The following is a 13,832-nucleotide window of genomic DNA, read 5'->3' on the forward strand; positions in this document are numbered from 1 at the left end:
CAGTGAATTGGAAGTGGGACAAAAAAACCAGGCTGATAACCGAAGAAGTAAAGTGACAGCTGACACAAGACAGAAAGCAAAAGAAAATAAAATGCGTGAGCTGAAAGAATCGCTGTCTGGCACTGACTGTTCAATGCTGATTTGAACAAAAGTTGTGCATATCACAGTAATGCCTAAGGTTTTATTTTAGTAAAACACTCCAAACAAGGCAGGCACCCTTTTTACGTATTTGTACAGTTAATTATTTGAACTTAAATCTGAAGTTGACATTTGTTCAATTGTTTTTTCATCTTTTTGGTTTCAGGTAGTTGAATCAGCTTATGAAATCTTTCTGAGTTTTGGGAATGTTACCCAAATAATCTAATCAGCTTTAAGTTCTGCTTAGCAAAGCAGACATACTTGCACTCATGTTAGTTTTTAAAGTAATTGAGGAGGGCTGGAAATAAGGCTCATACAGAGCCATGGATTTGAAAGCCTTGTATGTAAGACCTTAGATTCAGTTCCCATCATTTCCTCTAGCTGTCAGAACCTCTGTGTGTAGCCTTCAAATGACAGAACAATAAGAAAAAGCCTTGTCAGGGGCCTGAGTGATAGCACAGTGGGTAGGGCATTTGCCTTGCACGCACTGACCTGGGTTTGACCCCCAGCATCCCATAAGGTCCACTGATTGAGACAGGAGTGATTCCTGAGTGAACCCAGGAGTAAGCCCTGAGCACCACTGTTTGTAGCCCCAAAACCAAAGGGGGAGAAAAAAGGCTTGTCAAACATGACAAATTAGGGGATAGAGATATAGTATATCACTCAGGGTGTTTGCCTGGCATGTTCCTCACCTGAATTTGATCCCCAGTACCCCATGGATCTTCTAACTAGTCAGGAGTGACCAGTTAGTGACCAGTAACCCCTGCTTACCACTGGGTGCCCCCCCCAAAAAAAAACACCCTTTAAAAAAATACTGCACTTGTTTCTATGTAAATTTTTGTTATTGTATCCTGATGAAAATCACTTTTACCTTTTGACTTAGAGAAACAGTACTGGTTTTTATCTACTTTTGTGGGGGTGGAGAGCTTGGAGGACCATGCACAGTAGTACTGGTCAGAGGTTGTTCCTAGCAATATGCTCAGGAATGATCCTTGATAGTGCTTGGGGGGGTCCTTATGATGTCAGGGATTTGAACTGGAATCAGCTGGATACAAGGAGAGCTACCAGATCCCATGTGGTGGCACTTTAGTCCTTTACTACTATTTTTTTTTCTTTGATTTTTGGGTCATACCCGGCAGCGCTTAGGGGACCACTCATGGCTCTACGATCAGAAATCATTCCTGGCAGGCTCGGGGGACCATGTGAGATGCCAGGATTCGAACCACCATCCTTCTGCATGCAAAATGCCTTACCTCCATGCTATCTCTCCGGCACCCTTTAATACAATTTTTAAAATGAATGTTGATAATACTTACTTGGCAGGGGAGATACCATGATCACGAAGGTGGTTTCCTCAGGGCGAGGCTCACCCATTGCACTCCGGGTGTGCTGACCCCTGCAATTTCCCCAAATGTGGGAAACTTGACTTAAAAAAAAAAATGAATGTTGATAAAGTACATTTTGAAGCTCTTAGGGAATATAGTGTTATTGAACTACCCTGGTACTCTAATAATAAAGTCAAAATAAGACCACTGTCTGTAGAGCCCCAATGCCAACTCATTATATGTTGAGAAATGTATTTGATCCTAGCTTCTTAAATTCTTCTGAATTGAAAGAGAAAAACATTTTCACTGACTTTTTATATATATTTACTGAACTCAAAATTGAGAACCAAGGACATCATTAGAAATTGTGATATTTTTCTTCCCTCAAAATGATTTTTTTTGTCCCCCAAATCACAATACAGACCAGGCAAAGGACCTTAGTTGAGGTGTATATGGGGTGCATTTACTGTACCTCCTCTTTATATAGTCAGTGTAAAGAACATACATATATAAAATCCTTCACCAGTGCAACATTCCCATGACCAATATCCCAAGTGTCCCTCCTCCCCACCCCACACCGGCCTGTACTCTATACAGGCTTTCTACTTCCCTCATTCAGTCACATTTTGTTATGATAGTTCTCAGTGTAATTATTTCTGTGACTGCACTAAACGATCCCTGTGGTGAGCTTCATGTCAGGAGCTGGACCCTCCAGTCCTCTATTTTGTCTCTGAGAATCATTACACAAATGTTTTCCTCAAAACCCATAGATGAGTGAGACCATTCTGTGTTTATCTCTCTCCCTCTGACAGAAACCCAACTACAATCATTTTTGTAATCAAGGTATTTAAATAATACCTTTAATATCTTTAAATAAAGATATTAATTAGGGGCCGGGCGGTGGCGCTAAAGGTAAGGTGCCTGCCTTGCCAGCGCTAGCCTTGGACGGACCGCGGTTCGATCCCCCGGTGTCCCATATGGTCCCCCAAGCCAGGAGCAACTTCTGAGCGCATAGCCAGGAGTAACCCCTGAGCGTTACCGGGTGTGGCCCAAAAACCAAAAAAAAAAAAAAAAAAAAAAAGATATTAATTAAAAAAGATACTTTTGAGGGCTGGAGAGATAGCATGGATGTAGGGTATTTGCCTTACATGCAGGAGGATGGTGGTTCGAATCCTGGCATCCCCCCATATGGTCCCCTGAGCCTGCCAGGAGCGATTTCTGAGCATAGAGCCAGGAGTAACCTCTGAGCGTTGCTAGGTGTGACCCAAAAACAAAAACAAACAAAAAAGTTACTTTAGATTTACTGTCTAGAGATAGATCTTTGTAACTTCTTTGCATATATGCTTTTGAAGAAAAAAGAAAAATGGGGCTGGAGAGATAGCACAGCGGTAAGGCATTTGCCTTGCCGATCCAGGGTGGTTCGAATCCCAGCATCCTACATGGTCCCCCAAGCCTGCCAGGAGCGATTTCTGAGTGCAGAGCCAGGAGTAACCCCTGAGCGCAGCCAGGCATGACCCAAGATCCAAAAAAAAAAGTAAAAGAGAAAAGCATTTCCATATAATGTACTACAATCTGGGGACTTGAGGGACAGAGTAATTATACGTGGGTTCTATTTTATTTTTCTTAATGTTCTTTGGCTGAAAGTTCAAAATTAAGGTATCAGCAAGGGGATTTCTTCTAAGAATTCTGTTTATGGGTGATTGTCCTTCCACTGTAACTTTACCTGTCCTCTTTCTTTCCATCTTTGTCCTCATAATTAAAAATAAAAAGAATAAATTCTTAAAAAAAAAAAAAGAGAAAGACATTTCTTTAGGCTATTTACATTGGGAAAAAGATATTTAGCCAAATTAGAACATAATGGGTACCTGGTTGAGTCCCTGAACCAAATTGGAGCATGAAAAGGTGATTTTATATCATTTATTGGAACTGTTAGTAGTGAATCTACATTGGCATAGAACATCATTGTAGACTGCTGAGGATTCTTGTTTGCTTGAAAATGAAAGAAGCTGTCAGCACCTTCTTGCCTTTTATGGTACCTATGTACTTGTAGTACTTTAAAAATAATTTGTTTATTGGAGGACTTCACCATTAATAGTTCTGGTCTTGGATACCCAGTTCTGTTTCTTTTTAGATGGGCAAGGGTCAAATTTGTCTTGTCATACATAAGTTGAGAAGGATAAAGCCCAGAGGCCTACTCAGTTTGAATTGCAAAGGTTTTTTTGTATATCACATTTTTCATTATTCAACTTTTCTATCCTGCAAGCATCATAAGAATAGTATTCTGGGCCCGGAGAGATAGCACAGCGGCGTTTGCCTTGCAAGCAGCCGATCCAGGACCAAAGGTGGTTGGTTCGAATCCCGGTGTCCCATATGGTCCCCCGTGCCTGCCAGGAGCTATTTCTGAGCAGACAGCCAGGAGTAACCCCTGAGCACCGCCGGGTGTGGCCCAAAAATAAAAAAAAACAACAAACAAATAGTATTCTGTGACTGGAGAGATGGCATGGAGGTAGGGCATTTGCCTTGCATTCAGAAGGACGGTAGTTTGAATCCTGACATCATATATGGTCCCCCGAGCCTGCCAAGAGTGATTTCTGAGCGTAGAGCCAGGAGTAACCCCTGAGCGCTACTGGGTGTGACCCAAAAACAAAAACAAAAAGAGTAGCATTCTGAGGGCCGAAGCAATAGCACAGTGGTAAGGCGTTGGCCTTGTATGCAGCCAATACAGGATGGACCCTGGTTTGAATCCTGGCATTCCATATGGTCCCCTGAGTGTTGCTGGGTGTGACCTAAATCCAAAAAAAAAAAAAAAAAGAGAATAGTATTCTGGTTGCTCAGCCTTATTAGCACACCGAGAGTTATATTCGTACCACTCCTACTTCAGAATTCTGTGAAATAACTGGGATGTAATGAATGTGAAAATGCTATGGAAAATAGATTATCCCCCCAATCAAATTGAGTGCGAAGTTTTCTTGATAAATGGATAGTACACATTAAAGTACCAGATGATTTATAATTAGCAGTTTCATTAGTGGAAATATTATGAAAATATATTTCTCAGAGCTGTGTGGTCGATCATCTGTCTTCCTAAACATATTAGTGAGTCGTGTTGAGTTACAGAGGTCCTGTATGCTGAATGTTTGGGCTGTGCTTTCTGAATCTTTCAGAGTAAGATTGTAGCACAGTAAGTCTTTGCTGTTAGTTGAGACTTACTGAAGTGCTGTTTTCTTTGGTGTTTCAGTATCAGGTTGGGCAGCTTTACTCTGTTGCAGAGGCTAGTAAGAATGAGACTGGTGGTGGAGAAGGAATCGAAGTTCTAAAGAATGAACCTTATGAGAAAGATGGAGAAAAAGGACAGTATACACACAAAATTTACCATCTAAAGAGGTAAGAAAATGTTCCTGTCTAACGTAGTCATTTATTAAATAATTATGCATTGACTTTTCAGTTTATTAAACATTTAACTGTTCCAGAATCACTTTTATTTGGTGCTCTGGGACCCTTTGGGATACCAGAGATAAAACTCAAGTTGACTGTGCAAGGCAAGACTTTGCCCACCATGCTACAAAGCTCTCCAAGCGAGCAGCCTTAAGAGTCTGGCAATAAGCAGACAGGACCTGGTGAATTAGAAAATGTCCACTTAGAAGCATGAATAAGTCTGACTGTATTACTACTGTATGATGCCCATGTAGTTGACTTAATCTTAGAAAGATCTTTGGCAGCTGTGGTGGTTGCATGGGAAGGCTTGAGATGGGGAGAAAAAAAAGGATGGCAGTAATGGATCTCATAATGTGATCGGTAACGGCTGCTAACAGTAATAAACCAAAAATCTGTCCATTAAGATAGGCACCATCTGGTACCTAGTCTAGGGGAGGGAATATGCTTAAGACAGGCAGTCAGACATCTGTACCAATATTATCAGTGTCATATTCAAGGCACAGTACCATTTGATAACTAGATTGTGGACTAGCAAAGAATCATGGAATAGTGTGCCATAAGAACAACTCATCATAAGCAGAGCCTCTTAGACTTCAGTGTGATGAGGGCAGGCCACATTGCTAGGGAGTGGCAGTTAAGAGCATTAAGTTGAATTCAGTAGTATGCTTTCCATCAGCTAGTTCCTTGGGTCTCCTACCATCCTGTGTTTACTTTATCTGTGTAGGCTTGTGGCCGTGACTAAAGTGGTTGGCAAAGGCCAACAACACCTTCCTTACATTTGCTAAGGTTCATTATACACTGTCGGGTTTCCTAGCCTGTGTGCAGTGCCATTGTACCACAAACAAACAAACAAACAAAAAAAAACCAAATTAAAAAACCCACTTCTTAATTTCATCAAAAGATTGAAAAACATCTTGACAAGTTATTTGAGATATCCAAAATGTAATGACCACTGCAAAAAAACATTCTAAATGTCTGACTTGTTGAATCTCAATAATATTCTCATAGGCTAATAAGATTCTTTCCATATCCTTTGGTAAAATACCAGTGAGTTGTCACCCATATAGAGGCTCTAGTTTTTAATATGTTCATTCTGTGTCCTGATCTCTGGTGGTGCTTCATGTGACAGCTCATTCATTCTCCACAGAATCTTTTCTAGATTGTGACTAGAATTTGCTCTCTTACTAATCATTTTGTTTTCTTGTCAAGCCTTGTCTGAGTTTAAAGTCTGTTGTAAGGGGATTTCTAGGAACCATCAGAGAACTTCCAGAAATCCGGATTTTAACAGACCACATTTTCTTACTAAATTAATCTCAATTTCTTCTAAAATAAAGTTAAATTTAATAAGGTGCCCAAGATTATAATTTATTATAATAAAAATTTTTAAAGGTTCCAATTTGGGGGTTAGGAAAATAGTAAGTGGGAAGGGTTCTTGCTTTGCACATGACTGACCCGGTCCAGTCCCAGGCATTTCATATAGCTCTATGCCCTCTGCCAGGAATAATTCCTCTGTGTGCGGTTTTGAGTAATCCTTAGGCATCACTGGGTGTGGGCCCCACAAAACAAAACACAAAAGATCTAAATTCCTTATAACTGTCTAGAAGACGCTAAGCAATTATAATAAAAGGTCCTTCCACATTTATTGTAAATATTTTCTTTTTTTTTTTTTTTTGGTTTTTGGTTTTTGGGCCACACCCTTTTGATGCTCAGGGGTTACTCCTGGCTATGTGCTCAGAAATCGCCCCTGGCTTGGGGGGGCCATATGGGACACCGGGGGATCGAACCGTGGTCCGTTCCTTGGCTAGCGCTTGCAAGGCAGACACCTTACCTCTAGCGCCACCTTCCCGGCCCCGTAAATATTTTCTTAAATTGTCTATATGCACTTAGGAGTGGGTGTTGGTGGTTAGGAAGTACATAGTTTGCGGGTATAGGGTTTTGAAACAAAGCAAGGAAATGTATTGCAACTGTTAATATGCTATTAATATACCATTCCGGAGAGAAATTTGGAGGCCTTCTTAAGCCTTTTGAAATACACCAGCCAATCTATTGTTTATTTTTTCTTCTTTCTTGGAGAAAGGTAGTTTTTCTGTATTTCTCAGAAATGTTGAATTTTCATCATCGTCAGTCCTGGATACTGAAATATTGGTCTCTTATTTATGTCTTCTAGAAGTTAGCCAATTTGGGTCTGATTATTGTATTCCTTTCCCACAAATTGGAATTTTTAAGTCATTAGTAACTTTTTTCTCAATTGGTTTTATGTCTTTTTGTATTTTTTTCTTATTTGCCTATATCCATGCAGCTTACTAATCTGCTTTCAGTTACCTTCATACTGATTTCTCCTCATCCATTCTTGTTTTTTTTTTTTTTTTTTTTTTGGGCCACACCCGGTAACGCTCAGGGGTTACTCCTGGCTATGCGCTCAGAAGTCGCTCCTGGCTTGGGGGACCATATGGGACGCCGGGGGATCGAACCGCGGTCCGTCTCCTAGGCTAGCGCAGATAAGGCAGGCACCTTACCTCCAGCGCCACCGCCCGGCCCCTTGTTTTTGTTTTTATTTTTAAATCTTTGTTTGTTTTGTTTTGTTTTTGGGTCACACCCGGCCGTGCTCAGGGGTTACTCCTGGCTGTCTGCTCAGAAATAGCTCCTGCCAGGCACGGGGGACCATATGGGACACCGGGATTAGACCAACCACCTTTGGTCCTGGATTGGCTGCTTGCAAGGCAAACGCCGCTGTGCTATCTCTCCGGGCCTTTTTTAAATTTTGGAGTCACCCCCAGTGGTACTAAGGACTGCCTCCCACCTAAGTGGTAGTAGTGGTCCCCAGATGAGCTTGAGGGATCAGTGCTGTGCTTAGCCCAGGGATCCCTGCCAGGCCTCCTTGCAAGCAAAGCAGGCACTTGGGACCATAGAACTCCTTAGCTCTCATCTGTTCTTTTGACTGTTGTATACAATCCTGCTGTGACATTGATGTACAAGTTTCTTTGTGGACATAATGTTTTCATTACACACACTCAGAACTCCTGGTAGCTCCTTTTTTGAAGAACTGTCAGGTAATTTTCCAAAGTGTCAAAATGTCACTGTCATTCCACCCATCTGTAGATGATGAAGACACCAGTTTCTCCACTTCTTTACTGACACTTGTTATTTTAGGTTGGTTTGGTCTGAGTTTTTTGTTTGTTTGATTTTTGAACCACACTCAGCAGTGCTCAGGAGTTACTCTTGGCTCTGCACTCAGCAACCATAAAACTCAGGTCTGCTGCATGCAAAACAAAAAAAAACACTTTTGCCCGTTGTATGATCTCTGACCCCAGGAGGACCTGATTTGGTTTTGATGCTAGCAATAATATCGGTCTTAAGTCATCTCGTGTCTGTGTGCATTCCTTCCTTCCTTCCTTCCTTCCTTCCTTCCTTCCTTCCTTCCTTCCTTCCTTCCTTCCTTCCTTCCTTCCTTCCTTCCTTCCTTCCTTCCTTCCTTCCTTCCTTCCTTCCTTCCTTCCTTCCTTCCTCCCTCCCTCCCTCCCTCCCTCCCTCCCTCCCTCCCTCCCTCCCTTCCTCCCTTCCTCCCCCCTCCCTCCCTCCCTCCCTCCCTCCCTCCCTCCCTCCCTCCCTCCCTCCCTCCCTCCCTTTTGGTTTTTGGGTCTCACCTGGCAGCGCTCAGGGGTTACTCCTGGCTCTACGCTCAGAAATTGCCCCAGCAGGCTCGGGAGACCATATGGAATGCCTGGATTCGAACCACCATCCTTTTGCATGCAAGGCAAACACCTTATCACTGTGCATCTCTCCAGCCCCCGCATTTCTTTGCTGATATGATGTTGACAATTCTTTCATGTGCTACTAATGGTCATTTGTAGCTCTGCTGAGAAATTTGTTCAAATCTTGATTATTTTTAGTTGGTTTGTTGTTCTGTTCTTTGAGTTGTTCTTGATTGCAGAAGTAATTTAGGGGCAGGAGTGCTAGTACAGTGGGGAATGTGCTTTGCTTTTGTTTTTTGTTTTGTTTTTGGGCCACACCCAGTAACACTCAGGGTTTACTCCTGGCTATAAGCTCAGAAGTCGCTCCTGGCTTGGGGGGACCGTATGGGATGCCGGGGGAGGGGGGTGGTGTTGAACCTCGGTCCATCCCAAGTCAGTGCTTGCATGGCAAATGCCCTATCATTTGCACCACCACTCCAGCCCCATGATTGTTATATGTTTTTAACCTTTCTTAATGTAGTAGAGGACAACCTTATGCATCATTAGTGAGTACTGTACTCAACACCACATGTTGGGGAGTTTCTCCAGTCCTTTAAAGGAGCTCCTTGAATGCTTCTTAGAAAACTCCTTTTTTTTTTTTTTTCTTTTTTTTTGGTTTTTGGGCCACATCCGGCGATGCTCAGGGGTTACTCCTGGCTGTCTGCTCAGAAATAGCTCCTGGCAGGCACGGGGGACCATATGGGACACCAGGATTCGAACCAACCACCTTTGGTCCTGGATCGGCTGCTTGCAAGGCAAACGCTGCTGTGCTATCTCTCCGGGCCCAGAAAACTACTTTCAACACAATGAATTTCCTAAGCTGTTGCCTGTGCATGAAGCTCTGAAGAGTGCCTTCAGATCAGAGTGGTAACCTAGCGGGGTTGAGTATTCTTGGTGAGGTGTTCATATTCTTCTGACTTCAGGAGTCTTACATGATAGTTCTGTTGTATATCTTATGGGGATTCCTTTGTAAGTTTTTTTTTTTTTTTTTAATCTTGCTGCTTTTAATATTCTGTCTCTGGATTTTGTCATTTTGATTATAGTGTGTCTTGGAGTTTTCCTAACTGGGACCAGTTTCACTGGAGCTCCTCGGGCCTCTTGGATCTTGGTACCTATAATACTCAGAATGGGAAGTTCTTTCTGAAACTTTCTTTAACTGTTCTTCTTTCATCAAATTTCTTTACTATTTGTTCTTCAGGGACTCTGATGATTCTTATGCTGTTCCTCTTTTACATAGTTCTCTGTGCTATTCATTTCCTTTCAGACTGTTTTCCATCTTCTGCTGTTCCCTAGCAGTTCCACCTTCCACCTTAGAAATCCTCAGTCTTGGGGCTGAGAGATAGCACGGCAGTGTGGTGTTTGCCTTGCATGTGGCCAACCTGGGAGGGATCAGGTTTGATTTCGGCATCCCATGTGGTCGGGTCCCCCAGCTTGCCAGGGGCGATTTCTGAGTGCAGAGCCAGGAGTAAACCTTGAGCACTGCTGGGTGTGGCCCAGCAGTCAGTCAATAAATAAAGTTTAAAAAAAGAAATCCTTAATCTTTTTCTAAGCTTGTTATTCTGCTGTAAGAACTTCTCACTTTTTTTATATCACCTCCCATGTTCTTTTCTGTTATCTTGAGTAGCACTATTTTCATTTTGACTCATACTTTCTTGTGCTTTGCTGACTGCCCTTTGAACTCACTGAATACCATCAGAGTGTCACTGAAGACACTGAGGGTTTACTGGTAGTGTTTATGTCTTTGGTAATACTCTTTTTTGCTCATTGAGCTTGGTGGTGGTCTACGTGTTTTCCCCATTGATTTTCTAGTGTTTTTGCTGTGATGGGGTGAGTGTTTGCAGTTAGACAACCTGAAAGATGCTGAGGGATTAAACTAGGCGTTGCCATCTGTCTTTGCTCATCCTCCACACAGGACAGAAGAGTAACTAGGAGCAGGGTGTTGATTTGTCTAGTATAGATCCACACTGCATGAACTTGAGGGGCTGTGGTGTGGTGCAGTTTGGGTGTGGAGGCACTTGGGTCCCAGCAGGTAGGAAGGAGTTCAGCCTTTCAGTCCCAGTGGGCCCAGTAATATCAGCAGGCAGGACAGGGAAATTATTTTAAGTCAAGTTGTATCATTCCTTTTAGAAGATGCTTGAACAAAAAACGAAAACTAAAATTGGTCTGCAAAATGGGATCCATGCCCTCTTTATCTTTTTCCTCCTGCTCACCTTACCTGCTCACTTCACCTACATCCTCACCTTGTATTCCTAATTTCTGTTCAGTGCCATCTGGTTAAGCTAAAGACTTGCTTACTCACAGGGTACAGTCCCTTGTTATCTTAGGACCTTTGATCAATTTGTTTTCTGCCACCTGTACTGTGCCTTCCTCATCCTCTGACCACCTTTGAATCTTCTCTTCCTGGAGGCATTTCAAGCACCCTTGCCCCAGGCACTCTCCCTTACTCTCTTCTTCCTGGACATCTTTGGAAGACAGTTCACTGTAGCAGAGTGATTCTAAAGCCCTTAGAAATATTCTTAGAAAGTATTGCTTGGGGCCGGGCGGTGGCGCTGGAGGTAAGGTGCCTGCCTTGCCTGCGCTAGCCTAGGACGGACCGCGGTTCGATCCCCCGGCGTCCCATATGGTCCCCCAAGCCAGGAGTGACCTCTGAGCGCATAGCCAGGAGTAACCCCTGAGCGTCACGGGTGTGGCCCAAAAACCAAAAACCAAAAAAAAAAAAAAAAAAAAAAGAAAGTATTGCTTGCATTTTAAGAAAGAAAAAGCTTCTGTGTGGTCAAACATACTTGTAATCATTTTGTTTTTATATTAATTTTCCACTTGATTACTTGGGAATTGAAAAGAAGACTGTTAGTAATGGCCTTGAACACAAGTTTATGAGGCGTAGAGGTAATTGGCTTTGATTGTGAAATCGTTGAAGTCGTCTTGTAGGACAGCAAAGAATTGGTGGGCTGTTGAAAATATATCCAATATTTCTTTCCTCACAGCAAAGTTCCAGCATTTGTGAGGATGATCGCTCCAGAGGGTTCCTTGGTGTTCCACGAGAAAGCCTGGAATGCTTATCCCTACTGTAGAACAAGTAAGCCTGCTCCAAGAAGTCAGTTCGCCTCTCACCCCACTGCTGAGGAGTTGGTTCTTTTTGGGGTACACTAAGCAAAGCCTTCTGAGGGCTCTTGTGAAGTCTCTGCCCAAACCATGGCAGAGACCAAGTTATGTTGTGGGTTGTGGCACCCCATCTTTGATAGGGGTGCTTTTCCAGACAACAGCCTCTTTGAACAGCTAAGAGTACACCTCAGAAAGGAATACAGAGCCTGTCAAGAAAGCTCTTCCGTGCCAGGTCTAGATTCAACGAGCTTTACCAATGTTGCTCATAATTAGAAGAAAAATGAAACCAAATTCTGAGTTTCTGTTGTTTACTAAACCTTGTCAATGGTGTTTTACCTTTGTGATGTTATTCCTTTCACTCTAGTTATCAATTTAGATTATTAGCTTCATAATGACAAGTATCTTGTGCTGTCATTTATGTAGAAACATATTCTGCAGACATTAGCTGGTAGACTCTGTTTACAGAGATTTCATTTATATGACATAAATTATTGGGTCAGGTTATTTTAACTGTTGACTAATGTTTTGATTCTCCCCCCCACCCTTCCCCTCTTCCTCCTGTGCCTGTATGTTATGCCTCAGTTGTAACGGTGAGTAAAACGTTTTGTATAGTTTATTAATATCCATTTGAAACTTTGCTTTCCATAGCAGTTATTTTCAGCTACCGTTATTTCACTGCAAAATTGTTGCCAACAAATTATCATCATCACACCCTGGTTTTTGTTGTTTTTGTTGTTTTTGTTTTATGTTTGTTTTTTTTTTTTTTTTTTGGCCACACCTGGCATTGGCACTCAGAAATAACTCCTGGCAGGCTCCGGGGACCATACGGGATGCTGGAGATCAAACCCTAGTTAGCTGCGTGCCAGGCAATCACCCTATCTGCTGTGCTATGCCTCTGGTCCCTCATCACACCCTGTTTTAAACCTTTATAAACCTTTTAAACCTTTATAAACGGCTTCACTGAAAAGTCACATCTCACCTTTTTGCCCGTTTAAAAAATTTTTTTTTCCTGCATAAAATCTGTGCCAATTATGCAGTGAAATGCAGTTTCCTTGCCTTTTATTTTTAAAACTACACACTGCTGCATGACTCCCATGCTCCTGTGATCAGCCCACTGCATCCCATGTTTCCCATGTTTTTGGGCTCCTGCAGTCTTGCCTCAGCATTTGCTATTGACTTTGTTTTGCTATGCTACATTTAATGCCAGATTTGCTCACTAAATCTCACAACTTACTATCAATTCTCCATGCTGCATGACAAAGAGAATTGTTTAAATTATATAAAAGCATGTACCATTTGATTTGCCTGGTAAATCTATAAAAATAGTTGGGTTCCTCCTCCTCTTTTTTCATGGGGGTGGGAACCAAGATTCAGAGTATGTGTGCTTGTGCTGAGAAAAGCTCCCAGGGACAGGAGCTGCTCCCTAGAACTGGTAAAAGATCATTGTGTCTTGATGTTTTGTTCTCTGCAGAATGAATACATGAAAGATGATTTCTTCATTAAAATTGAAACGTGGCACAAACCAGACTTGGGAACTTTAGAAAATGTAAGTGTTGGCTCTGGCTTTCAAGGCAACCCCTCTAAGTGTGTATACTGTAGTTCATTTCATCAGCCCTAAAGTGGTGGCTCTGCTTTGTCCTGACCCTTGCCGAAGGTATGTCAAACTATGGTGTGGCGACCTTGCAGCATGAAACTCAGGGACTTGCTCAGTCAAGAGCATTTGTGAAGTGGTAGAGTTGCTGCTTTATCAGCACTATATTCATGCAGGATCAGGAAATCTTAGATAAACAAAAGTTAAAGATAATCCTCAAACTCATTTACCTTTTTAGTTTTTTTTTAACTTTCCATCTCTGTGATTTGCCAGTGTAGCTTAACATAATCTAGTTGGTGGCTTTAATTTTCACCTTCATCCCATTTGGCTGGGGTTTTCTGTTGATTTGGAGAAATGGCCCAAAGAGGCTTTGAATTACTTGCCAAAAATATTAAGAATTTTTTGACTTTTTACAAGTTTGTACACATTACCACTCAAATAAGTCCGAAGAACAGATGAGACTCAGTAAAATGACAAACTTGGTAAAGTTGGGCAAAGATGAATGTCTTA

The 13,832-nt window shown here is 42.1% G+C and overlaps 1 protein-coding gene and 2 pseudogenes across 1 annotated transcript in view; 2 read left to right on the plus strand and 1 right to left on the minus strand.

Moving 5' to 3' along the window:
* Positions 1–13,832, plus strand: part of PITPNB (phosphatidylinositol transfer protein beta) — a 74,388-nt gene that overhangs the window by 6,950 nt on the left and 53,606 nt on the right. The window contains exons 3-6 of the mRNA XM_049788907.1: positions 4,702–4,847; positions 11,614–11,705; positions 12,314–12,321; positions 13,203–13,277. Coding sequence (XP_049644864.1) covers positions 4,702–4,847; positions 11,614–11,705; positions 12,314–12,321; positions 13,203–13,277 — 321 coding nt within the window. The remainder of the gene's footprint in view (positions 1–4,701; positions 4,848–11,613; positions 11,706–12,313; positions 12,322–13,202; positions 13,278–13,832) is intronic.
* LOC126031464 (uncharacterized) lies at positions 1,447–1,574 on the plus strand (annotated as a pseudogene).
* On the minus strand, positions 1,861–1,980 carry LOC126031418 (uncharacterized; annotated as a pseudogene).

This window comes from Suncus etruscus, chromosome 15 (assembly GCF_024139225.1).
Source record: "Suncus etruscus isolate mSunEtr1 chromosome 15, mSunEtr1.pri.cur, whole genome shotgun sequence".
NCBI lineage: Eukaryota > Metazoa > Chordata > Mammalia > Eulipotyphla > Soricidae > Suncus > Suncus etruscus.